Source organism: Malus domestica, chromosome 06 (genome assembly GCF_042453785.1).
Source record: "Malus domestica chromosome 06, GDT2T_hap1".
NCBI classification, from domain to species: Eukaryota; Viridiplantae; Streptophyta; class Magnoliopsida; order Rosales; family Rosaceae; genus Malus; species Malus domestica.
In genome coordinates this window covers 3,551,580-3,578,730 of record NC_091666.1, presented here as the reverse complement: position 1 = coordinate 3,578,730, position 27,151 = coordinate 3,551,580, and the positions used below count along the sequence as shown (strand labels likewise).

The 27,151-nt window shown below is 37.6% G+C and overlaps 2 protein-coding genes and 2 long non-coding RNA genes across 6 annotated transcripts; 3 read left to right on the top strand and 1 right to left on the bottom strand.

The window, feature by feature from the left end:
• Nucleotides 1-210: 210 nt before the first annotated feature.
• Nucleotides 211-936, top strand: LOC139197250 (uncharacterized). The gene is made up of 2 exons (XR_011582486.1): nt 211-341; nt 583-936. It is a non-coding gene; the product is annotated as an uncharacterized lncRNA (long non-coding RNA).
• Nucleotides 937-5,632: 4,696 nt separating this feature from the next.
• LOC139197177 (uncharacterized) lies at nt 5,633-7,168 on the top strand. Its single transcript, XR_011582313.1, has 2 exons — nt 5,633-5,849; nt 6,966-7,168. It is a non-coding gene; the product is annotated as an uncharacterized lncRNA (long non-coding RNA).
• A 4,988-nt stretch (nt 7,169-12,156) lies between these two features.
• Nucleotides 12,157-14,947, top strand: LOC103436868 (tobamovirus multiplication protein 2B). The gene is made up of 5 exons (XM_008375316.4): nt 12,157-12,389; nt 13,576-13,641; nt 13,730-13,794; nt 14,364-14,454; nt 14,657-14,947. Exons 1-5 carry the CDS (start codon nt 12,258-12,260, stop codon nt 14,687-14,689), a joined length of 387 nt encoding a protein of 128 aa, XP_008373538.3. The 5' UTR covers nt 12,157-12,257; the 3' UTR covers nt 14,690-14,947.
• Nucleotides 14,948-21,330: 6,383 nt separating this feature from the next.
• LOC103409448 (uncharacterized) lies at nt 21,331-24,277 on the bottom strand. Of its 3 annotated transcripts, none has more exons than XM_008348263.4 (4): nt 23,786-24,277; nt 22,932-22,999; nt 22,728-22,826; nt 21,331-22,463 (listed from the first exon to the last, which is right to left on the bottom strand). In XM_008348263.4, exons 2-4 carry the CDS (start codon nt 22,974-22,976, stop codon nt 21,510-21,512), a joined length of 1,098 nt encoding a protein of 365 aa, XP_008346485.3. In that variant the 5' UTR covers nt 22,977-22,999; nt 23,786-24,277; the 3' UTR covers nt 21,331-21,509. The 3 variants fall into 3 exon arrangements, with proteins under 3 accessions (XP_008346485.3, XP_008346486.3, XP_070679490.1); XM_008348264.4 differs by having other exon boundaries at nt 22,728-22,829; nt 23,786-24,051; XM_070823389.1 differs by lacking the exon at nt 22,728-22,826 and having other exon boundaries at nt 23,786-24,061.
• Between the last annotated feature and the right edge of the window lie 2,874 nt (nt 24,278-27,151).

Here is a 27,151-nt window from a genome sequence, read left to right as displayed (position 1 = left end):
AAATATATAAATTTTGTCAATATTTAAGAACTATTCTTTGTCATGACAATGACAAGGACATTAGTTCCGGACCTAAAACATATTTGTTGCAAGATTTTTCCTTCCTAGCTAGAAATGTCTTGCTATTTTAGATTTATTTGGCACTAAAATTACCAGCAATGTCCCCTCCCCTTCCCCCTTCTGATCCTATAAATACAGCCCAAAAAGAATACTACATTACACAGCAAACCTTGAAATATCAATCAAATCAAGCCTAGGCACAATTGAGAAAACTATGGAGAAGGCTACTTCTAAGATTGCCATCATCAGCTTAGTCCTCTTCTTCTTGGTCATTGCATCGGGTGAGTTTTTCTTATATTATACCGCCTATATTTTGAAGTTTAAACTTACTCGAGCTTATTCTAGCGGGTGAATTTTTCTTATATTGTACTGCTTATATTATACCGCCTAAAGAAGGATGCTAGGGTCATGAGCCGATTCTTGCCGTTGACATGTAATGTGGCCCATAAGCGTCAACCATCAGAATTGCACAATTGCACAAGCTATCCTAAACTTTGAATCATTTTGTTTTTCTTTCTGCAGGAGTAGCTGAAGCTGCATTTGTGAAAAGATGCTCTACTAATGCTGACTGCAATAGTTTTCCATGCACTTCAAGCACAGTTCTTTGTGTTAACCATGTATGCACATGCCAAGTCACAGATGTTATCCTGCAAAAAGGAAAGGGTAAGTGTTCCAGTGTGGCTGACTGCAGGGGATTACTTGAGTGTGAGGATGCAACGCTTGAATGTGTCCATGGCGAATGTAAATGCATACCCTCGCATTGGTCAAACTTGTTCTAATTATGTTATTTTGCTAGACTTATGTGCTAACTACACAGTTAGCTTAATTTGTGGCTAAACCTTTATAATAAATAATAAACATAATGTTTCAATCTAAGTGCGACTGTAGAACTGATCTATATATGCGTCACTGCTCAGAACTTGCAGGTTGAAATGGGAGTTTCCATGTTTCTGAATGATCACACATATATAGTTACTCAAATGCTCAAACAACTGAACGACTCCAACCAATGTGAATTTATGTTTGTAACACCCAGCTGTATTATGTATATCCATTCCCAAGTCTTTTAAAAGAGAACAAAATAGCGTGCATGCTCACAATGTCAACCTGATAAACCCTAGCCGCTGCCATAGCCATTGCACCATCTATCTCGCATGCCAGACTCATCCCAGGTTATTGTTGGAGTGAGATTGACGAGTAGCTGGTTGCTAGGAGACTTTTTACATCAGATGGAAAAACAAAAAACAAACAAACAAACAAAGACCATATTCACATAGGTGCGGAGTGCTGCCAAACCCCTTGACAGTCACTACAAAAAATAAAACAAGTAAGGTTTCGTTGCCTAAATGTTTTGCCCAACGGAAAACAAGTTTGTCGGCAAGGGACATTTTCGCATATTCAATTCCGTTGATGATTTTTGCAGCTGCAAAATTAATTTCAACAATTCAATCGTTAATGTAGTTGGTATACTCCAAGATGAAATATTGCAAAAATCACCCAAATGAAGTCTTTGGCCTTCGACGGTTAGAAACACGTCATAGATTAACAGTTATTTTAGCTCTGATGTTGATGAGTTGATAATTATTATTTTTTTTTTTTTACAAATGCACTCATCGGCCCTACAAGAATACAATGTCGAACTAGTTTTCCTTTGGGTAAAAGGTAATACGCACCAAATTTTTTCCTTGGCATGAAATATTTGCCTGATGAAGTTTCTTTTCCCATTGAATATTTTCGTCACCTAAAGTCTCAGAATAAGAAAACCAAAACGTTGATCACTTTTGCCCGACTCAATTTTTTATTCCGTCGAGTAAAGTTACTTTGCCAAATGAAATACAAATTTTGGTTCGTTGGGCAAAATTTCGACAGGCAAGTGATAATTTCTAGTAGTAAATCACTATTGTTTCGAAACAATACTGTTTCTGAAATTTAAACATTGGAAATATAAATAATAATGCATAGATCCATCATAACCATTCACCACCGTCAATTTCCCAAACAATTAGTTGCAGGAATTTTTGTGGTACGCCTTATACTTTAGGTTTTAACTATTGGAGATTTTAGTTTTGTAAATAGCTAACGATGAAAAAATAGGATATTCTTGACGAATCATAGAATTTTCGTTAGTTGCTTACCATTCTTGAGCCTTTTCATACCACATTTTAGTGTCACACGTGTTAACGTTGGGCACTTTTAGGCACACAAAATGGTGTAGATTGGGAATGGAGCCATGAAAAGCCCAAAGTAAATTCAAAGCCTAAAGAAGATCAAGAAGCTCAAGGTCTAAGGGGTTTAGAATGAGATACTCCGGAGCACTAAAGTCAGCCACCTACTAGCTCAATCCGACTAGGTTATATAAAGTATTTTCTGATTGCCAAAGGCATGTGGGCAACCTGACAACTTTATATCGCAAGGTTTCAGGGCCCGGTCTACCTAGACGTTTATCACGCCACATGGCGGTTCGCGACCAAAAGTGAAGGTCTGGGATGGGATATAAAGGTGGTTTAGGTTACTACTCAGAGGGGCAAGGTTAGATAACTGATAGGATTTTTACTACTCATGTGAACGGGCTTAAATATCCTATTTTACTTGCAAGAATCTCAAGGTTATTGTAGTATAAACGGATCTCGCAAGGTCGTCTCCACAGGGATTATTAAATAATTCGAACTAATCAGATTCCATTTAATTATTGTAAAGTAGAAATTGAAGTGATTGATTTTATAACCTAATTAAAATAAAAACGAAATTAATGAATTAAAATAAACAATCTGCAATATTAGAGCTAGAGAGAAAATAAAACAGTTTTGTGAGAATAAAATTAAGAAAGCACTAGAGATCCACCATCACCTAACAATCCTATGAATTTTTACCAATTACTTATAATCTACACATGCCACTTTGAAGGTTAGATTTTCCTAATTCATATTCTACTTGGAACCTCCAACATAGAACGTATATCTAACATGCAACTCGTCCGGACGTTCGGATCAAATCTGAACATGAAAGACTCATTATGCTTTATGAAAATCCTTTGAAAAACCATGCAATCCTTAAGACGTGATATTCATCCTAAGTGAAATTACAATTATTAATCACAAGAAGCCAGCGTCCATTTCAGAGAACCTTCCGACCAAAATTGCATCAGATTACTTTTCTAAAGATCATAATGGTGATCAGGCATTAAGACAATTAGATAGTTTTTATCCCGGTGATTAACAATTCAAAGTATGCATGCAATCAATCATAAGCAATTAAATAAAAATCACATATTCATGCTAAGGCTCAAGGCTTCGCCCTAGCAAAAGAAATTAGTTCCGCATATTCATAATTGAAATCATAGAAAATATTATTAAGAAAATGATTGAAAACACCTTCACGTAGAAAATCTCCAAAACCCTAGCAATTCTCTCTGTCTCCAAAATTGCATAAAAGAAAGCGTAGTCTAAAAACTGTAGACGGCTAAGCAATATATTTTCCAAGCCACCCCGCAAACCCTAGGAAACATAACCCTAAATTAAATAATAAAATTCGTCTAAAATCTGAACAGCCACGTTTTGACCCATAAGCTGCTCCAAAAACTGGCCCAATATAGCTGGATTTAATGTTTGAAATATTCTGAACACTTTTCTAGAAGGCCACGAACCCATCCGAGGTCATCTTGGGCTCCAAAAACGCAATTTAAGCCCAAAAACGTCATTTTTCAGCACTGCGCACTGCTTCTTTATTTCATCGCCAGAAAATAACCGCTTGGTGGAAAAATCCCAAATTTTGATACGATCAAGCTAAGTGACTCACGAACTTCCTCCAACTGGAATTACTTCAAAATTCATCCATTTGATCCTTTTTTGCTCCAGAGAAAGTCGAAAGTTCTATATTGAAAATACAATTCAAAGTATCAAAATTCTTCCAATACATTAACCAAAATATACTAAGATTAGGGTAAAATATATAATATAAAATATACTCATCAAATACCCCCAAACTTAGCTTTTTGCTTGTCCTCAAGCGAAACAAGACTCAAACAAAAATAAAAACTTAACAAACTAGACAACTAGCTAAAATTAACTGACAAAAACTTTCACCTTTACAGTTGCAATCCATAGAACATGTTAAACATCAGAAAATCTTTTCAAAAGTTCCAACCAATCCCACCACAAAGTCTAAATCATTTAGAATCAATTAGAAAAGAATTCACAAACTTTCTTTGGTGTAAAGTGAACCAACATAGTTAAGGAGACTCGACTAAAACTCTTACCTCTCGTCCTTATTTATTTCACACATAGTAACTTTAAATATAACTCTCTTTCTTCTTTTTTTTTCTTTTTCAATTTTTTTTTCATATATAACATTTTTTTTTCTATAACAGTAGTGGTCGTGCAATGTCGATTTACTTAAGTTTTCGATCCAACCCATGTAGCGAGCTTTAGGTCAATGACTCCCAAACCACTAGGGCTTTAGGGCACTAGGTGTAGAACACCCCTAAGGACTTATTAACTCAAGCTGAAAAGGCTACGAAACCAACTAACTACCCTGCCCCATGCCAAAACTCTACCGTTTGACGCGAGAATCACTGCTGATTAGGCAGGACTGGCCCGGTTACTAGGCAAAACCTCGGGTGAGACAATTATTACTTTATTCACAATAATAACTGACTTTACTTAAAACAAAAATTAAAAAATAACTTAGACTAAAAGCAAGTGTTTCAATCGCACTCCCCACAAACCATGTTAGTGTGATGTGCAAAGTTCAAAGTATAATTCATGAATCAGTGTCTAAGCAACGATAAATAGAAAAGACTCTAATGTGGGATTAACCTTCACCATGTCCATTTGTTTTAACATTTAAAATAATCTATGGATATTAACTTAAAAAGAATCAAAATTCTTAACTGACATAAAAAAATTAAAAACCTAAAATTTTACTTTCCCACCCCCAAACTTATTGCGCACTTTGTCCTCAAGGTGTGGAAACAAAAAGAAAACTAAAAGTAAAACACAAAAACTCTAGTGGACACTTTAAAAAAAACGACAACACTATAAGAAGAAATAAAAAATAAAATAAAATAAAATAAAATAACAAACAAAACAAAAATCAAAGAGAAAAGAACACCTGGCTTGTATTTGAGCCCAACTCGCAAACAAAAGTCCAATAGGAACATTGGATTCCTTTGTTTGAAAAGCATGCAGCGGGCATGTGCATTGGAAAGTGGAAGCCTGCTAGTTCCCATGTCTGGGTTTTTATTTGGAAGGTCATGGAGCCGTGACCACCTACACAAGTTGCCGAGTAGACCCATGAGAAAGTGGCATGCAGCTGGCATGCCGATTCTGAAAAGGCGTCAGGCATCAGTCTTCTGTCTCTGTCAGTCATCAAACACAGAGCCCAAACGGCTCTCTCTAGATATTCTGAAAATACTTTTACACTCTCCATTTCACAGCAAGTCCTTCTTCCTCCCATATATTTTTTTTTTCATTTCTTTCGGACCCCATTTCTCTGCTCTCTCTCCTTCATTACTCCCAAAAAACACAAGAACCTTCTCTATCTTTAGACAAACCGAATAGACTCTCGCGGATCTCTTCCCATTTTCAAAACTCTCAAGCTCAGCCATCCATTCAAACCTCCATTTCACAACAGCTCCTGCAACCGTTGTAAGTGATGCATCCGTAGCCTTCCATAACCCAACAACAACACACCGCCGTGTCTCGGAAATCCAGCACCTCGAGCAGCAAGACCAACAACCTGCTCAGATGAAACCGCAGATCGCATCCTGCTCTAGTCTGACACACTCACAGGTAGTTTTTATCTCCATCTCCCTTCGATTTTTGTCTCAAGTGCTTAGATTAGGGAAAAATGAATGAAAATTGCCCAATGCATGTGTGTTTCCATGGAAAAATCGAGACTCACAGATCCTCATTGAAAAGGTATGCTTCTATATCCTTGTAACTATGTTTGATAAGAATCTATGAATAAAAATTTGTATATAGTCTCAGTGCCTCAGTATGTTGAATTGGCTTGTTCGTCATGCATGAAGAGATCTATAAATTCATCATGTCTTATTCTCTGTGCCACTTAGATCCCTCAACTTTGTTTCTGCACTCCACACTGCCTAATCTCATGAATGTAGAGGAATTGATGATGAATTGATGATGAATGTGCTAGGGGAATAATTGTTGATTGCACCCCCTTAGTTGGGATTAGGCCGAATCAGTTCCGAATGCAATCTGCAATAAAAAAAACCTAATTAGATAAGTAAAGAAAAATAACAAGAATTAAAAACTGCAATTTTTTTTTTCAATTTTCTGATTTTTTTTTTATTTTTATGATTTTTGTAATTAGGAATAAAAACAGGAAAATAAAATAAACGAAATAAAAAGAAAAGAGTTAGAAAAAATTGGGTTGCCTCCCAATTAGCGCTTTAGTTAATGTCTATAGCTAGACGTAGAGGGAAGAATTGAAGATCACGTTACTTGTTCCCTTCGAGTTAACCACTTCTTGATAGCATCATACGGCAACAGTAGGTATGGAATGAGTTGTTGTTTATCAGTGGTTGAATTCTTCATAAGTGCACTTCTATGCAAATGAATCTTTGTGATCAAATAAGGTTGTTTCCAGTGAGGTTTATGTTTCCATTGAGCTGCCTTGAACCTTGTATTTAACACCCACAACCTCTGCACTGGCAGAATTTCTCTATGAGGAATTTGGCTGTCACGGAATTGATCCTGATTTTCTTTAAATTTGATGAATTGCGACGTTTGCGTGTCCAATTCAGCAACCAAAATTTTCTGATCAGTAGCTTGTTGCTCCGAATCCAAAATGGTCAGAGTAGTCAAAAGCTGATCATGTGATGTCTGATGTACTGATTTTGAATGAACAGCTTCTAACATATCAATTCTTGTGCATTCGTGCAGCCCTGTTGGGAAGGGTTCTGGTGGCACATAAACTTGGGGAGGAAAAGATTATGGGGAAATTGTTTCACGATCAGCAGGTGGTGTTTCCTCCTTTGGGCATGACTGGGTGGCAGATTGCTCTACAATTCCTGCACCAATCTCCTCTTGATCATTAAAGCTCTTCCCATAATTTAATGCTTGAATCAGAAATCCGTCATTGGTTATTTCAATGTATAAGTCAGTTAATTCCAACAATTTAGAGAGCTTGTCCTCCACTGGAAGCTCTTGTGGCACATTAAGCTGCTCAAAATACTGCCCAAGATGCTCTTTTAAACTTTGAGTGTATAACTCTGAATGGGGATTGTTCCAGTTCCATTTTGAATCGTTTCTCATATTTATACACTCCTAGACATAATCTGGAAATTCTCTCTCAGGACATTGCAAAATATCATGAGTATTTGAATTACAAAGAGCACAAACTGTAGGCTTAAATCCATAATAACCATTTTCTGCTAATGACACCCAAAGAGGTGGTCCACCGGGTGTTAGATTGAATTCAGGGGGAACTGCAAATTCCATTGTTGCACTGCTCAAAAAGAAACGAATTGTAACCTACCAAACAAAATCAGCAATTAAATAAAAAGATATATACAAAAATAATTAACTAAGAGTTGTTGTAATCTGGGAAAAATAAAACAAAAACGAAAATTAAATTTTATTTTCTTATATGTATAAACAGCAATAACTAATTGAAAATTTGATTAGTAGGAATTATTTTAAATAATCCCCGGCAACGGCGCCATTTTCTTGATAAGATTTTTACTACTCATGTGAACAAGCTTAAATATCCTATTTTACTTGCAAGAATCTCAAGGTTATTGTAGTGTAAACGGATCTCGCAAGGTCGTCTCCACATGGATTATTAAATAATTCGAACTAATCAGATTCAATTTAATTATTGTAAAGTAGAAATTGAAGTGATTGATTTTATTACCTAATTAAAATAAAAACGAAATTAATGAATTAAAATAAACAATCTGCAATATTAGAGCTAGAGAGAAAATAAAACAGTTTTGTGAGAATAAAATTAAGAAAGCACTAGGGATCCACCATCACCTAACAATCCTATGAATTTTTACCAATTACTTATAATCTACACATGCCACTTTGAAGGTTAGATTTTCCTAATTCATATTCTACTTGAAACCTCCAACATAGAACGTATATCTAACATGCAACCCGTCCGGACGTTCGGATCAAATCTGAACATGAAAGACTCATTATGCTTTATGAAAATCCTTTGAAAAACCATGCAATCCTTAAGACGTGATATTCATCCTAAGTGAAATTACAATTATTAATCACAAGAAGCCAGCGTCAATTTCAGGGAACCTTCCGACCAAAATTGCATCAGATTACTTTTCTAAGGATCGTAATGGTGATCAAGCATTAAGACAATTAGATAGTTTTTATCCCGGTGATTAACAATTCAAAGTATGCATGCAATCAATCATAAGCAATTAAATAAAAATCACATATTCATGCTAAGGCTCAAGGCTTCGCCCTAACAAAAGAAATTAGTTTCGCATATTCATAATTGAAATCATAGAAAATATTATTAAGAAAATGATTGAAAACACCTTCAAGTAGAAAATCTCCAAAACCCTAGCAATTCTCTCTGTCTCCAAAATTGCATAAAAGAAAGCGTAGTCTAAAAACTGTAGACGGCTAAGCAATATATTTTCCAAGCCACCCCGCAAACCCTAGGAAACATAACCCTAAATTAAATAATAAAATTTGTCTAAAATCTGAACAGCCATGTTTTGACCCATAAGCTGCTCCAAAACTGGCCCAATATAGCTGGATTTAATGTTTGGAATATTCTGAACACTTTTCTAGAAGGCCACGAACCCATCCGAGGTCATCTTGGGCTCCAAAAACGCAATTTAAGCCCAAAAACGTCATTTTCCAGCACTGTGCACTGCTTCTTTATTTCATCGCCAGAAAATAACCGCTTGGTGGAAAAATCCCAAATTTTGATACGATCAAGCTAAATGACTCACGAACGTCCTCCAACTAGAATTACTCCAAAATTCGTCCATTTGATCCTGTTTTGTTCCAGAGGAAGTCGAAAGTCCTATATTGAAATTACAATTCAAAGTATCAAAATTCTTCCAATATATTAACCAAAATATACTAAGATTAAGGTAAAATATATAATATAAAATATACTCATCAATAACCAAGGTCATGTAAGTCGCTCGGCACGTATCACTCTAATAAGGTGTGCAACATCGACTAAACACATGTCACTTCACTGCTGAATATCCAGCTAATGGATGAAAAGGTGTCAACAAGCCAGTCTACATAGGTGGCGCATTAAAGGCCAGGAAAGTAAAGGTAGGTAAACCTAAGGCTCCTGGGTTCATTGAAGTTTCTATATAAGGGGGTAGTAACCTCTTGTAAACAGTCAAACGACTGAGAGAATAAAGAGTTCATGTATTTAGCCAAGCGTTATTTGTAGTTCTAAAATCAATACCACCCGAGCATTACCGTGGATGTAGCTTAGTTTTGAGCGGCGAACCACTTAAATCTTTAAGTCCATTTCATTTTAGTCACATTCCCAAGCCTACCAAGGGTTTATTGTTTTAATTTGTTAATCTACAAGTTTTAAGTGTTAACAACACAAAATTAAGCCACTTAAACCATCTCCTACCCTTGGGTTAAAACCTAAAACTTTTAATCTAGAAAATTTAGGTTTGAACCCAAAAACAGTTTTTCTATTCCAACACTTTTGGGTTAAATTTTTAGCCCAAGATTATAAAGAATGAATTTAGAATAATTTTTTTTTCTCAAAATAACTTTAAAAACAAAACAATTATGTAGACAATCCTTATTTAATTTTATGAAAATTTTAACCTAAAAATATCTAGATTTCGATAAATATTGAAAAATCACTACACCGACACCATGAAACTCATGGAACACTATGAAAGAATATGAAACACTTGGAAGATTTTTTTTTAATTATTTTAGTCGTTGAATTTAAATTTGAACCATTGGATTAGATCATATTAGATTTTAGCCGTTGGATTCAATGAATTTATAAATATAAAGCTGAAAATAAATACACATGTATGGTGTGTCAGCCCACTACATATATGGTGTGTCAGCCCACTAACTCAAGGGGAATTATGGCCTAAATTTTCCTTAAAAATGAGTTTTTGGTTAAAACTCATATTTGGCTCAAGAGTTGGAGCAAGTTGGGATAGGTTTAAAACCTAAAATTTGAGTTTTATTCCAAAGGTTGGAGTAGGTCTTAATATTACGGTTTAGTGGTTTCCTTTTTCACTTATAAGTGAGAGGTCTTAGGTTCGATTCTCACCAAATGAGAATTTGAACCATATTATTGCTAGTCCATTGTGAAGTTCAGACTTAGGTCACTTCCCGCCTGCATAACATTGTTTGTTAAAAAAAAAACACTATATTAATGATTTATCAATTGAATGTTGTTTGAATGGGCACTCATAAATGAACGATGTTTTTCCCCGTATTTAATATTCTTGTGAAAAATGTTAACCTCTCTTTGCGAATTTAACAAAATGACTACAGTTTGACAAAAAAGAAAATACTAGGAAGACAATCACGTTAATCAATACTTAAATAATAATTCAATTATCAATATCTGCATTATTTGATTTACAAAATTTAATTTAAAAGTTTGGTCTCCCAAAACATTACCAAAAGAAAATATCACATATCATATCATGGTCAGAGACGGGGCTAATTTGGGTCTTTCGCTTGCTTCAAATAATCCATTAGTTCTTGTCCAAAAACAAAGTAATCTAGTAGTCATGTGATAATCATTTATTTATGGCTTATTATATTAACATCTCACATATTGTTGAATAAATTTTACATACTTAATATACCTCATATTTGTTTTTTCAATTAAACATTATCTTAATACACCCCACATACTTCCCCTAATACCCTCACACCTCACATTATCAACATACACATACATTTTTTTTACATAAACCCCGCATTTTCTACCCACACCACATTCTCCATGTCTTATAATACTCATTTTTAATTAGTGTAAATTAAATTGACTTAGAAGTAAAACCCTAACATTCTGCATGGTTGATGTGGAGAGAAGAAAATAAACACTTGATAGGCACCAATTGAATGGAATGAGTTATATTACTGTAATTCACCATTGAAAACAATAAGTGCATAACGATATATGTCTCTGGCTATCAATTACTAAAATGATCGAAGAATCGAAATACGGTTAGAAGTTAAACTTGACATCACAAAAAAATATAATGCATATAAACTTTTACAGAAGTTCATAAGAGAGATGTATTTAGGTAATAATTTTGTCACTAGTATTTTGTGAAAACGCAATGCTCAAAATTTATTTATTTAAAATTGTTGAAATTGGGAAGTTTGGTTTCCTGCATTATTGGGTAGTATAGAAAACCAAAACACTTTGCGTGTATTAGAAGGGAAGTGTTATTGACATTCCAAAAATTTCATTATACACTCCCTATAAGCGTATTTTTCTTTCTAAATATAGAAAATTGAGAGTATAAAATAAGAAATTTGAAGTATCAATAATAATTCCCTATTAGAAAACCAAGTAGGTATTTGGTGAATCGCAAGCGGGGTTATGAGAACCCATAAATATACACAAGTACGTTAGAAAGGCTTAAATAACACTGGCTTATTGCTTAAATAATGCAGCTATTTTAGAAAGAAAAATTAGGCTTAAATAATTGCTGATGTTTGAATCACTAAAACTTTACTTCATGTGAAGTTCGAAACATCAGTTTCTTGTTTCTATTCTTTAAAAATAATTTTTCCTAATCAAAATGTTTGTAGTTTAGAGGTCGCACTTGGTGCGATGGCAAGTGCCTTCGCCCATGAGCGGTAGGTCTCGGGTTCGAGACTTGGGAGCAGCCTCTCTATAAATGGGGGTAAGGCTAGCCGACATTCACCTCTCCCAGACCCTGCGTAAAGCGGGAGCCTTGTGCACTGGGTACGACCTTTTAAAATGTTTGTAGTTTGATAGGTTAGTGTTTTGTTCAACAATAGAATATGAGAAGAGTTTTGAGAATTGGAGAATGTGGTTTTTCGTTAAAGTGAACAGTACCAGGTGCTTTTCGTTAAAGTTCCTTAAATTTTTATGGTAGATGCATTCATCGTTACGATGAGGTGCTAATAAAAAATGCTTTTATTACTTATTGATCAACTAAAAGGGCAAAAATAAGAAAGCGCTTTCCGAAGTAGGAACACAGAGGAAGAATGGCGAGCTCGACCGGAGGTAGAAACAGCAGAGGGAATACAGCAAAAGCCTTGGTATCTGATCAGATATCTCAGGCCGTACTGTCCACTTCCAACCTCCTCCACCTCATGCAGCAATCATCTCCTTCCCAGGCATACCAATCCTACTCTCTCTTTATTTTCTATTTCTCAGTTTCTCTATCACAATATCTATGCGGCAGAGGATAGTAAGCTTCAGTGGGCAATGGTTTAATTAATTTATGAGTCTCCCTTTTAATTTTATTTTCGAAAATTAAACCAATTTGGCTTACTGGGTTTTGGTTAGATTTTGGGAAGGGTGAATGCATTACATTTACAGAGATTATTGTTACTTTTCTTCTGTACTTGGTTATGCCAGATACTGGTGCTGGTTTGATCGGGAAAAATAAGATTAGTCAAGCAAAAAAGGGGAAATATATTTGTAGAAATAAAATTTTGGAGGAGATTTGTGGCCCAGGTGGTTTACCTCAAAGATTGTACAATTTTGGAGGCAGAAATGTTATGAAAAACTATGTGTAAAAGGGAAAGCGGTCATTGACATGTATCTGGACACAAAAAACTAGAAATGGATACAAAATAATGCCCAAATGATCAGAGATGCCATTCCTCCTGAAGGATTGTGAAACTGATACAAATAGTTGGCCAATCTGTAAAATAGTGAAGTGGTTAGTTAGAATGTGCAGAAAATGCAAGAGTTTCCGGAGTCCTGTTATTAATGATAGATTTTTGTGGAACAGGGCAGGAATGGGGTATATATAGGCAGAGAAAATTATCAGATGCGCCCTTCCTTATGAAGGATTGTGAAACTGATACGAATATTTGATGTATCAATAAAAGAATGAAATGCTTATTTACAATGTGCTTTTCCAGAGTCCGGTTCATTAGGATAGATTTTGGTGAAACAGGACAGGGATGGGTACATAAAAGCAGGTTTTTTGGATGTAATCTGAATTTTCTTGCTTTTGAAGAAGAGTGTTAATGTTTTGTTTTGTGGTGAGGGGTAGGGCCTTAAAAATGAACACATTGGGGTGGAAGGTTTCTTATATTCTGCAGGCCCAACTGATAAAGGTTTCTTCTTCCATGTTTCCAAACATGAAATGTAACTATAACTATACATCATGATGCAATGAGAAGTAGTCATTCTCACCCTTAATTTTCATCTTATCATCTGGATACAGTATACTTTGAACAATACTGGAAAAGGCTTACCACCATGCAGTATGTGGTGATAGCCATGGTACGACTTTGCCTCATTGGCCTGCCGCACATGGTTATATTTCTAATTTCTTATATTCTGCAGGCCCAACTGATAAAGCTTCCAAAGAACCTTTTGGTCAAAACATCTACAATTAAGAATACTGGACAGGTAATTTGATTACCTTCACCAAGATGATGCTGACTATAAAGTCTAAAAAATTCAAAGTAAATTTCATTTTCCTCTCCTTTGTATGCAGTTGTTGGGACAGATGCCTCGAGTGATTTCATCCCTCGATGCACATATGGAAAACGGGTTACAAAGGTTGTGCACTAAAACTTGTGTAGGCTTTATTTTGGAAAACCTTTTATAGCATGCAGTTATATACACCAAACCCTTGCCTGAAGCATCTCCTGTTTCATCAGAAAGAGAAATATATAGCTAACAGTTCTGAATCTTGTGTCATGTTATCAAATGTTTTTGTTGGTATATCTCCTCTTAAGAAATAAGGAAATACCAAACCAAATTTTGGACATGCATCAATGTGACCTTGCAAGATGAATGGTTGTGCGCATCCTGTTTGTCTGTTGAGACTATTTATAATCCACTTGGTCATACGACAATATGACTTCGCAAGATGGTGGGCTTTGACACCAAAATCTTGATAACTGATTTGATAAATGAGCTGCACTTTTTGAATTTTTTTTCACCCAGTGGCCGCAATTGAAATGATGGAATGCAACATATTGCATTTTATGGATAGTGATTGTATACCAAACCCATAACTTTAACAGTGTTGGTTTGAAGTGTTCCCCATATCTTTCCACTAGTAATAATGTGCATGGCATCTCCATTCTTGCACCCTTTCCCTGATGTGTTTGCAATTTTTGCAGTGTTCCTCATCTGCAAACTGTAATCCAGTTACTTGAAAACATGGAAAGCTGCCAACTTAGTTCTCTATCTCAAGCTCATGTCCTTCAAGAGGTTAAAATCTCCCCTTCTCTCTTTGCGTTAATACCTTTTTCGTTTTGGTTTGAGTGAAGCATAATAAATTTTTTCAAGGTTAGCAAATATTTTCTACCGAAATTTGTTCCATAAAATCCGTCAGTATTTAGTTTAGTCTATTCATTGCATAAGAACTGGATGCCATGTCCTTTTTTCAACTTCCATACTTTTCTCCTCCCAGGAGCATGTGGTGGAAAACGCAAAAGTGGGCTAACGTTCCCAACTGTGTACCAATGTTGCTGTACATTGGCTAACATTGGAAAGGACATTCAGAGTTATTGTTCAGAATGGTTAGAGTAAATTGTATGTGATCTCAATGTACATAAACACACAATAGGATTGTGGCAGTAGATTCAACGTGAAGTAATTTTCTTCCTTTTTATTAACATAAAGTGGAAAGAAACCACTTTGCTTGAACAAATGTGATCTGCTACTCTTGAATCTTTTGAATTGCAATTTTATTCCTGCATAAGATGTACAATAGATATTAGTTTCATGGTTAGTTGCTCATCCGTCTAGTTAACCCCGTTATAATCCTATATCCGACAAGTCTAGGATGCCAAACTGCTGCGCACCTTTGAAGAAACTGATTTATACTTTTAGGGTCCCTAGCTTGTTCCTATTCCTTTATCCCGGTTTTTGGTGCTTCTGTCCTGTAAGTACTTTGTGAGGCACGTAATGCGCATTATAATGTCATGTGTAGAAGCATCCCTATGTACCATAACTGGAACCACATTCCCTGGGCCTTTCACTTCTTTCTATCTGATTTAAATGACCAAGATTGGTTTACCAACTTAATCGTAGTAATGGTGCTCCTTACCAGACTAAGAACACTAAGGCGACAATGGCTGAAAAGACGATCTCTACTATTATAAAGTCAGACTGTCCCTAGTTAAATTCACTAAGGTCCTCCAAAATTATGTTTTACCAAAAATACAACCGCTTTTAACTTCAGTAATTGACTTTGTCAATTTGATGCCTGATGCAATGTTTTAGTTTCTGTTTTGTTTGGAATGCTTGGATTTTGGTTAAAGAATATCAATGAATGTCCTTAGTTTTATAGTTATATTTCTTCATGTCCATCCATACAATGAAGCTCTGGGAGAGACTCATTGAGCATAGATTGAGGCAAGAGACACGAGTTTCGGACAACCAATTCGGGTTCATGTCAGGGTGCTCAACCATGGAGACAATCTATCTCTTACGAAGATTGATGGAAAGATATAGAGATGGGAAAAAGGATTTACACATGGTCTTTATAGATTTGGAAAAAGCGTATGATAGGGTCCCAAGAGACATTCTTTGGAGGATTTTAGAGAATAAAAAAGTACGAGTAGCATATATCCAAGCTATAAAGGATATGTATGAAGAAGCAAAGATTGCCGTAAGAACTCATGAAGGACAAACCGAAAGCTTTCCCATAACTGTAGGATTACATCAAGGCTCATCCTTAAGTCCTTACCTTTTTGCGTTGGTAATGGATGAGTTAACAGGACATATTCAAGATGATATTCCTTGGTGTATGCTTTTCGCAGACGATATAGTGTTGATAGATGAAACTTAGGAAGGGGTAAATGCAAAGCTTAACCTTTGGAGAGAAGTGTTGGAATCTAAAGGTCTTCGCCTAAGCCGATCAAAGACAGAATATATGGAGTGCAAGTTCAGTGCAAATGGAGGCCAAAACGAGTTAGGGGTGAGGATCGGAGATCAAGAAATACCAAAGAGCGACCGTTTTCGTTACCTAGGATCTATCTTGCAAAAGAACGGAGAATTAGATGGAGATCTCAACCATAGAATACAAGCTGGATGGATGAAGTGGAAAAGTGCATCCGGCGTGTTGTGTGACCGCCGTATGCCACTGAAGCTCAGGGGAAAATTTTATAGGACGGCAATAAGGCCGGCGATGCTGTATGGCACAGAATGTTGGGCGATGAAGCATCAACACGTACACAAAATGGGTATAGCGGAGATGAGGATGCTTCATTGGATGTGTGGGCACACGAGAAAAGATAAGATTAGGAATGAGGATATCCGGGGTAAAGTAGGAGTAGCCGAAATTGAAAGAAAGATGAGAGAAAATCGGTTACGGTGATTTGGACATGTGCAAAGAAGGCCTACTGACGCTCCGATTAGAAGATGCGACTATGGGACAGAGGTTCAAGGCCGAAGGGGTAGAGGAAGACCTAGGAAAACTTTGGAAGAGACTTTAAGAAAAGACTTAGAGTACTTGGATCTAACGGAGGACATGACACAGGATCGAGCACAATGGCGTTCTAAGATTCATATAGCCGATCCCACTCAGTGACTTGGATTTTCCAAGTCTCCAACCGAGAAGTTTTCCTCACTCGGGAAATTAAGGGAACACTACCTTAACCTACATGCTCCACTCACAAAGCTTCAACATACAAGCTTCAACAAAAGAAAATTCAAAGAACTTAGCGAAGAAGGCTTTGGTGTATTTAACACAATACGTTGAAATGAAGGAAAACTTATTTATTGATATCCCCGATAAGTTACAAATATGTACATATACATGAGTCAAAATAAACAAACAAGAGGGAGCCTTCACAAAGGTTGCTTAGGAGAAGTCTCAGCAGTCAGTAGAGCCCCAGAAAGAGAAGGCACCATAGGGGGATCATTCGGAGCCTCAGTACTGGACAAAACCCTAGAAGGAGGAGGCATCCGAGGTTGATCATTTGGAGCTTCATTACGCGGTACAGCCCCAGAAGATGAAGGCAATAAATACCTTTGGAACAAACCCATAAATCTCTGATGATCAAGTAAAACCTGACCATCAGATTCCTTTATCTGGTCAAGCTTCCTCTTCATGTTTGTAGCATAGTCATGTGCGAGCCGGTGTAACTATTTATTCTCATGCTTGAGCCCTCTAATCTCCTGTTTGAGACTCATCACTTCAGCCGCCAATGATTCAACTTGGCGGGTTCAAGCAAATAGGCGTTGGGCCATATTAGACACAGAACCTGCACACTGAATACTGAGAGCCAGAAAATCCTTAACAGCCAACTCATCAAACCGTTTGGAAAGTAATCTGTTATCTTTGGGAGTGAGAAGGTTCCTGGCCACCACCGCAGCGGTCATATCATTCTTCATCACAGAATCCCCAATGATAAGAGGACCAGTAGGGGAGACGAAAAATGGGCGCCATATGTTGTCTGGAGAAGGCGGGGCTGCCTCTTCAACAAGGTTCAAGTCAAAACGACGGTCGGAGGGGCCAGACATTTTCAAAGGTGTTGAAGAGAGAAGAGGTCGGACAAATCAAGATCTTAGAAGTGTAAGAATGGAGCTTCTACTAGTGGAGATTCAAGTGTGCTTTGGAACTTAATGCCAGCCCCTATAAAAATCTGCACTCGACGGAGCTTCAGACATCGAAGAGGCGCCTGCTCAGAAATCAAAGAGGCGTTTGCTTTCTCAAAAGCTGGGCTGCTCAGAGACCATGAGGGTCGATCTCAGAAATCGAAGAGGCGTTTGCTTTCTCAAAAGCTGGGCTGCTCAAAAACCACGAAGGCCGATCTCAGAAATCGAAGAGGCGCTTGCTTTCTCAAAAGTTGGGCTGCTCAGAGACCACGAGGGCCGATCTCAGAAATCAAAGAGGCACCTACTTTTCCAGCCTTGTCAATACGGTCACACGCACACTCAGCTTTGCGGAAATTATGGGCATTCTGTCGAAGATTTCTGGTGAAGTAGAAAGCACATGAATCTTACTGTTCAATCACCCACTTCCCACACGCAACATTAGCTCATGGGTACCACATATAACTTTGCCAAAGTTCTCTGACAAAGTTGAGACACGTGAAGCTTGCAGCTCCCACTACATCGCTCTGACCAAGAAGGGTAAAAGAATAGCAAAGAAACAACACTAACAAAGTTTAGACACATAAATTTTAAAGGTCTAGCTAACATATTATTACCCACAAGGGTAAAGGAACATCATCACTGCTGGATAATTGGAAAGTCCATGTGTGTCAATCTCTGTGCTTCGTGGCAAGGTAGACTAGCAAACATGCCCAACCTTTACTCACATTCGAGAAAACACTCCCAACAAGATTGCTTGCTCCAAAATCGAAGAGGCACCGCTCTCCGAATCTCGAGAGCCAGACTCCCAACATGATTACTTTCTCAAAAATCGAAGAGACACCGCTCTCCGAATCTCGAGAGCCAGACCCCCAACAGGATTGCTTTCTCAAAAATCGAAGAGGCATCGTTCTCCGAATCTCGAGAGCCAGATCCCCGACAGGATTGCTTGTTCGAAAACCGAAGAGGCACCACTTTCCCAACTTCAAGAGCCAGATCTCCTTAGATAAAGCTTGTCTGTAATCTTCACACGCAACATCAGCTTTCCAGATACCACAGACCACTTTTTCAAAGTGCTCTGACAGAGTTAAAACATGTGAAACTGGCAGCTCCCACTACCGTGCTATAACCAAGCAGGGTAAAGGAATAGCTTTACTACTTGTTGTTAGGGAGACTCCTATATATGTCGACCTCCATCCCCAACGGACAGACAGACCTGCAAAAATGCTCAACCCTTCCTCATATCTGAGAAGGCACTCCCAACGAAGCCTTTCGAAATATTCAGCTTTCTTTCCCCCCGATAATACCTCTGCAAACAAGCTATACTAGAGCAAGAATATCTCATATCATCAGGGTTAAAAGCAAGAGTATCCCATATCATGCTTTTTCCCTGTCTTTTCCTTTGGCCTTGTTCTTACCTGCAAGACAAGGAGAAAGAGAGCAATCAGTCAGCACTTGGAATCAAGCTTCCAGCCAGGAACTGACTGCCTGGAACCCCTTACCTGATTACTTACCTGACATTGCTCTCGAGTACTCATCTTTAACATCTTATGCTTCCAGGGAAGATACCGCATCTGCCTGAGGAACAGATAGGGCAAGTGAGAAGGATACAAGGAAGCATGTGGAGACAAGCGTAACAGCACACGTGCCGATACATCCACTACTCTGTCAAAAGCAAAAGTATCCCATATCAGCAGGGTCGAACGTACTCTAGATTTGATGGACTTGTTTTGACCCTCAAATTCTTCAGTCGGCCTTATACTCTGGAGGAAACCAGAAAACCCTCCAGCTCAGTTCAAGAATAAGCCTGTGGAAAGTTACTTCTTTAAAAGCAAAAGTATCTCATATCATCTCTTCTCATTTTTCTTCTCTTTATCCTTCATGGTGCCTGCAAGATAGGGCGAATGTGAACAATCAGCCGGAACTCGAATATCAAAGTTCTGATCTGGGACTGATTGCTTGGAGCTCTGATTGTTTACCTTGTCTGTCACCTATTTCAGCAGATCCCCTAGCTCGGCGACTTCGGGGACTCCTACTACATGGTTTGTATTGCGCTTGACCAAGCCTGAAACTACAAGTAAGCTTCAAGTGAAATTGATACATTACCTTGTGCATCTCCACCAGTTAAAGATACCACCCCTGGATGGAGGAAGAGTACTTCCAGAGAAGATGCCACATCTACCTATGAGACAGATAAGGCAAGTCAAGACGATACCACACTCCGGTACTTAGAAGTTTCATGATTACGCGATCATTCTCCCACAATATTTCCTAATGTCATTTGTACTAAATTATTCACTTGTACTCACTAAAAGAAAGCTTGAACCTATGTACTTGTGTAAACCTTTCACAATTAATGAGAACTCCTCTATTCCGTGGACGTAGCCAATCTGGGTGAACCACGTACATCTTGTGTTTGCTTTCCTATCTCTATCCATTTATATACTTATCCACACTAATGACCGGAGCAATCTAGCGAAGATCACAAAAAGCGACCGTTTTCGCTACCTATGATCTATCTTACAAGAGAACGGAGAATTAGATGGAGATCTCAACCATAGAATACAAGCTGGATGGATGAAGTGTAAGAGTGCATCCAGCGTGTTGTGTGACCGTCGTAGGCCACTGAAGCTCAAGGGAAAATTTTATAGGACGGCAATAAGGCCAGTGATGTTATATGGCACAGAATGTTGGGCGGTGAAGCATCAACACGTACACAAAATGGGTGTAGCGGAGATGAGGATGCTTCGTGGGATGTGTGGGCACACGAGAAAGGATAAGATTGGGAATGAGGATATCCGAGGTAAAGTAGGAGTAGCCGAAATTGAAGGAAAGATGAGAGAAAATCGGTTATGGTGGTTTGGACATGTGCAAAGAAGGCCTACTGACGCTCCGGTTCGAAGATGTGACTACGGGACAGAGGTTCAAGGCCGAAGGGGTAGAGGAAGACCTAGGAAAACTTTGGAAGAGACCCTAAGAAAAGACTTAGAGTACTTGGATCTAACAGAGGACAGGACACAAAACCGAGCGCAATGGCGTTCTAGGATTCATATAGCCGACCCCACTTAGTGGGAAAAGGCTTTGTTGTTGTTGTTGTTGTTGTTATAACTTCGCCTATGTAAGTTTATATTACACTGCCCGTCCCAGAATAAAGGAGGAGAAGGAATGTGTCTGGTAGTCGACATCAAATCTTTATGATATGAATCCTTCATGTCCTACCATGTTCTTCAATAATTGCATTGGTGCATTGATAAGGTTTTAGTGTTAGATTCTGTCTAACCAGTTTATTTACACTAAATGTCTATTTCCATGACTCAATGATGAAAGTAGATACAAAAAAGGGGTCAAAATTGCATTGTAGTCGACAACTAGGTATGACTAAGACCTGCAAGCTCAACTTGATTCCGAACAGCTTCGCACTCCCGAGTCCCGTGGTCTCTCCCTTTCCAATGTCGGAACATGTTTCACGTTCGAATCCTCCCTCTCCCGTTGATCCGAAAACAAGGTACTTGCAGAGATTGGAATTTAAGTGCAGAACATATATTCAGAACAAACTCACAACAGTCGTGAGTTTTATTGTACTTGTTAATTGAAATTTTAGTTAAGTGATTATATCCGCTCGTGTTCGTATTCCCCTTTTCACAGCTGAAAAAAATTGTTACTGCTTACTAGTTTGGCTTAAAGCCTTTAAACATATCGTACGTAAAGCATACAAACAGCCCTCACTCATTGACCTGAGATGGAGTCACTGTAGTATCAAAGGATTTCTTCCTGACCAAAAGGCAAGTGATCTTCGAAGTCTGGCCGTGAGAGTTGTCGATCGTGCACAGAACAAGGTCAGGCCGGTGAAGCATGAGATTCAAGTGATCCTTTCCGATTACCAGTGCAGTTGCATCAAGAAGAACATGCCATGAGTTCCGGTGTGCTTCCGAAACCCAATGTAGCGAGTGATGAACCTCGTTTACGTAAGCTGGATAGGAGAACAACCCTTTGAGCTTGTGTTTGCTTTTCTTCCTGAAATACTGGCTTAGTTGTGAACCTTTGATCCTCAAATCTAACCAAGTCTCTGGTGCCAAAATCACTTTGGCTTCCTTGTAACCAGCAAAATCCTTAATGCAGTCTTGTTCGCCGATAATGGTCATGTAGTGGTTTCCGCGATAGAACGGGTAGCTCTCCGCCACCAATACCATGGCGTCCCTGTAGGTTGGGGTGAAGAGAACAAGGTAATCGTCATCGGTCAATCCGCAGTGCTTCAAGACCTTGTTTCGAGCTTGTATCTCGGGGATTGAGATGAAACTTCCTGGGAAGGAGCATTTCGTGGTGAGGATATCAAGCAACCTTGATGGCTCCAACTGAGTCCTGTCCAAGTCGGGAAGGTTGCTTCCGGCGAATTGTGTCCAGGACTCCCTCGGTGACTTCAAGCTACCCCTTGGTGACTTCCTCTTGTCATCGGGCATGGCCTCGGGAGATTCTTCGATGACGCAAATACTGGAGAGATCAAACTGTTCTCCTTCAACAAGGCCAGCATATTGTGGGTACTTTGCCAACACGTATTGTTCGACATATTCCCTTTCTGTTGGTGTAATAGGCCCAGACCATCTGAGCTCTAGACCATCACCATGGAGGGTTGATATGGCCTCAGCCACAATGTGTGCAGGAATCATATTATGTGCTTTCTGTTGCAAGTTTAACCAAACAAATCCAATCAGATACATATTTCTTCAAGACATCTCAAATCAAACATATACGAGAATATACTGTCATTCTAAATTGCGGTTTATTGCACTTTTAAAGTCAACCATATCGCTCGTATAGAGGCAACTATAAAGTCGATGTATCAACAATATCGACAATATATCCACATCTTAAAACCCTTTAGTTAACCGTACTGTAGAAAAATTCGAAAAGATATATTTTGTGAGAGTTCAAAGTTTGTGTACCTTAATAACCATACTTCTTGGTCTGCCTTCATCTATGTGTGGTTTGTGTATAGAAGCAAAAAGGGATTTCTTGCATTGACCTTCTCCTTCCATTATGGCCTACTTTGTTTTGTTGTCATATTGCCATTGAAATTGTTAAAACTTTAAAATACATACATACTTAACACTTAATTAAGAAGATGATCTTGGATTATCAGGACTTACCCCAGAGCCGGCATGTGAAACAATTTTACCAGTGTTCCTCACCATGCTATATGAATCAATTTTCACCACTGCTCATTAGACACAGAAGACATCAAAGTTTTGAAATAAGAAGACAACATTAGGAGAACAAAGTTTTGTATGAAAAAACGAACTTGGCTACAATACATTCATGTACTTAGTACAAACACCGATTAATGATCGAAACACCACAAAATCTCTATTGACAGAAAGATTTAAGAAATGAAAGAATCTACGGCAAGGACAATACAAGAAGGAAGATCAAGGTATTCATTGGGTACCAAGAAACTAGGACAAATTAACCCACTAAGAAATGGACAAGCAGAACTCACTGAAAATTAATTAGATGAAAAATAATGACATGAATCCCTAAACTGTCTCCATTTCAATGGTTCAGATCACCCCAAAAATTCACTTAAAATAGAAAATTAATTTTACCAATGATTTAATTCATACAAGTCCAAGTATGATACCATGATCAAAAACACCAAAACAAATAAAGCATGTTACCCTTAATTTCCAATTCAACAGTGCAAATCTAGATTTGAAAAAGCGCCAAAGCTAGTGTTTTTCAAACTCTTAGTTTCTCGTCCCGCACTCATCTCTTTGTTTTTGTCCCTCAATTTTTCATTCAATCGCAAGAATAAAAACTGGGGATGCACATAAGGAGAAAGAAAGAAGTAAGAGCCGAAACACACAAAATCCAGATGGCAAAAGTCTTAATTCACACGGTTTTATCAGTTAAATGAACCACTAAAACCCACAAACCCTAAATAGAAAAAAGACTTAATCCACAACAAAAAACACAGATATAGTAAAAAGGTGTTAGTTCATACCTTTATGCTAGGTTGAAAACCCTTCTCTTAAACCTACAGAATTGGAGCAAGCTGAGCTCTACGGGTTTGGGGGATTAGAGAGGTTGAAAGTGAGCTTATACTTTTTAACCACTCTTCTGATGATTCTTCTGACCAAAACACACAACCTGTTGCTCAACATTCTCCGACATTCTCTTGCTCAAAAGGGTACGACCCAAAACTGTATCTACTAATACCAGAAATAACCGAAATACTATCTCTTCAAATATATTCTCTCTCAGTATCTATTGTAATTGTAAACAAATTGTCAAAAGACAGAGAGATATATGCACAGATGCCGTATGGAGATGCCGTGTTTAAGAGATTACAAATGGACAAAGTCAAAACTTAATTAGTCTTAATAATTATTTTATTATGCCAATTGAGATTAAAATAACAAATACACGTATATATGCCTTTCATCTCTGTGTCCGTGGTGCTGCCTGATTGGAAGAATGCAGTGGGAAATTGTATAGAAAAAGATGAGCTGCCGTACACCGACCTATATTTCAGTTTCAGAATGCATTTTTTTAGAGTTTGTTACAATCTGCACATAACGTCTCTGCCTCTAAAGTAACTAGTATAATGAGTTATTAAGAGTTTAAACAATATTTCTATTTATTTAATTATTTCGCAATGGTTGAAGTTTACGATATGAAGCTTCCGTGAAGGTCTTTGTTGAAAGGGACTAGAGACTAGACAGAGCCTTCACTGGTTTGGAGAGAAATTTTCAGCACAGAGAAAGGTGATGGGTCAAATCTTAGTAGTTGGTATGAAAGTTTCAAGAAATTGAAAGATAGAAGTTGATGCCAAACGGTTCACAAAATTAGGGAGAAAAAAATGTTTTTCTCTTTGGATTACTAATCATGTGATCACGTTTGTGTAGTATGATTTGGCAACTTAAACAACATCATGGGGAGTAAACCCTATAGATGTAGTAGCTGGTTATTAAGTTTCCTTCTTACGTATCTAGAACAATAGAAAACGTAGAAGTGATCAGTTAGTTCTCCGAATAGCCAAAAGTGAAGTGTAGACCTGACATCATGCCGTGCTTTAACATGTTTGAATCGTGTGAAATAACGAAAATAAAAAATTAGTGTTCACAGAGCACCTAAGCTAAGTCATTCATTGGGAAATACTGCGTGTTGAATACGAGCTATATTATTCATCCGAAAGCATGGATTCCCATAACTTAATCCGCGTTTGGCACCCAATTTCAACACATTTGATGTAAATAATTTTAACCGTTCAAGTTTAATTAGACAACCTCAACTTAAGAAAGAAAATGACATAGCGGAAGTTACAGATAAAGGAGATTACAAACATCACTCTTAATAAGTTTCTAGAACACTAAAGAATTAAGAAAAGCACTTGAATTTTGATAAATAATATGATAAGATAATTACAATACAACCCTAAAGTTGTTTATATAGTCTTAAGAAAAACGCTGGATGCAAAAGAAAACAAACCGGAAAATTACAAAATTCCGGACCTTCAAACTTAAAAGCTGTTTTTAACCGTTTAAACGTTGTAAGATACTAAAATCCATGTTGTGCCATGGCGAAGCTACAAGTTGCATCCGTCTATTCAATCTCTTCCCGGAAATGTATCAAGAATCTAAATCGGACACAGAAAACCTATGAACACTATTCACTGCAGCAGCTACTAGACCGAACTCGCAGGTCGAATCAGCTGTTCCAGCCCGTCGTCAGAAAACAGTATAAAGAACTGTATGCAGATCCTTACACACGTCGTAGTGTAATATAGTAATAAACAAAGATGCATACATCAAATGTATAAACAAAACAAAGTTGTAGGAAGGCGACATTGGATTATTTTTTTTCATATTTTTAAGAAGGAAGAGCATCCTCTCCGTATCCATTTTGTGAGGATTCTAGAGATTTCTACATCTAGCCGTTCATCGTAAATCATACGGTTTGTTTTCATCAGAAATTATTTGTGTTTAATTTTAAAAAAAAATTAAATGATTTTTGACCTCACGATACACGATAAATAGTTAAGATATGAGGATCCTAATTCCAAGAAGTGAATCCAGATGAAATGACCCTCTTCCATCCATGGCTCCATCAACCTAATATTGATTGTACGTAAATCTTGTTGGTAAGATAAACAAAAAGATAATATTTCATGAATAACCATGATTAGGCAACAGCTCGTCGCTCTTGTCTTATTAACTAAACAATAGTTTCCTGCAGAATAGCAACACAAGCATACAACAGCTGCTGCTGGTTTGAGTGAGATCCGTACAGACTTAACACAGTTGGCTCTTCTCGTAATTGTCAGTTTAATTACTTTTTATTAGATAGGGTATATAGAAGCATTTTTTTTTAAACGATATTATCTACATTAAGGAGTAGAAGAGTAGGCAAAGCCTTACAATGGGCTAGTAGTACTGTGGTTCAAATTCGTCTTTACCAAAAATTAAATGTAAGACCTCTCTTATAAGTGAAGAAGAATATCACTAGACCGTAGTACTAAGGGGCGCATTTTAATATTTAAAGTTTAAATATTAACCAAACTCATGTTAATACTACTCATTCTTTTAAAATTTAGGTTGGAGATTGTAAACACAAAATTTTTCTACGACAAACGAGACAAGAACACGTGTACAAAATAATATTTTGTATTTGATGATTTTGGGTTACGATCTCTCTCAAATTTGATCATCTGATTCGATCTCTGTAAGGTGTGTATTTGTGGATGTGCGATTGATCCAAGGGCCGTCGAGGCTTGATCTTGGATGAACGGTTGAAAGTTTCTTCAAGGGCCATTGAGGCTTGATTTTGAATGACGGTGATGAACGGATCTTCAAGGGCTTTTGAGGCTTGATCTTGATGAACAGTTGATGGATGGATCTTCAAGGGCTTTTGGGCTTGATCTTGAAGAACTATTGATGAACGGATCTTCAAGGGCCTTTGGGGCTTGATCTTGATGAACAGTTGATGAATGGATCTTCAAGGGCTTTTGGGCTTTATCTTGAAGAACGGTTGGATGTATGGATTTGTTGATGTTGTTGATCCAAAGGGCCGTTGGGGTTTGATCTTAGGATGAACGAATGATGAACGATGAACGCTTTCTTCAAGGGCCGTCGGGGCTTGATCTTGAATGGGTGGAAGTTCCTTCAAAGGGGCCGTTGGGGCTTGATCTTGAAGGTTGGGTTGACGAAAAACGAAGAGAGCTTTCTTGATCCTTTGAGATTTTCTTAGGAGCTTTGGAGTTTCAAAGCTTCAAGGTTTTGGTGTGAGGTGAATGGGTTATCAATTGGTTATAAATTATTTTTTTCCTAAAATGAATGAAATGGCTTATATTTATAGAATTTTCTAATGC

Bases quoted from the DNA above. Each gene is read 5' to 3' on its own strand.
- LOC103409448 (XM_008348263.4), bottom strand. From the start codon at position 22,976: ATGGTGAGGAACACTGGTAAAATTGTTTCACATGCCGGCTCTGGG. The intron at 22,827-22,931 runs GTAAGTCCTGAT...AAAACAAAGTAG, and splicing joins TTTCACATGCCGGCTCTGGG to GCCATAATGGAAGGAGAAGG. The intron at 22,464-22,727 runs GTACACAAACTT...AACTTGCAACAG, and splicing joins CAAGAAGTATGGTTATTAAG to AAAGCACATAATATGATTCC.
- LOC103436868 (XM_008375316.4), top strand. From the start codon at position 12,258: ATGGCGAGCTCGACCGGAGGTAGAAACAGCAGAGGGAATACAGCAAAA. The intron at 13,642-13,729 runs GTAATTTGATTA...CTTTGTATGCAG, and splicing joins CAATTAAGAATACTGGACAG to TTGTTGGGACAGATGCCTCG. The intron at 14,455-14,656 runs GTTAAAATCTCC...TTCTCCTCCCAG, and splicing joins AAGCTCATGTCCTTCAAGAG to GAGCATGTGGTGGAAAACGC.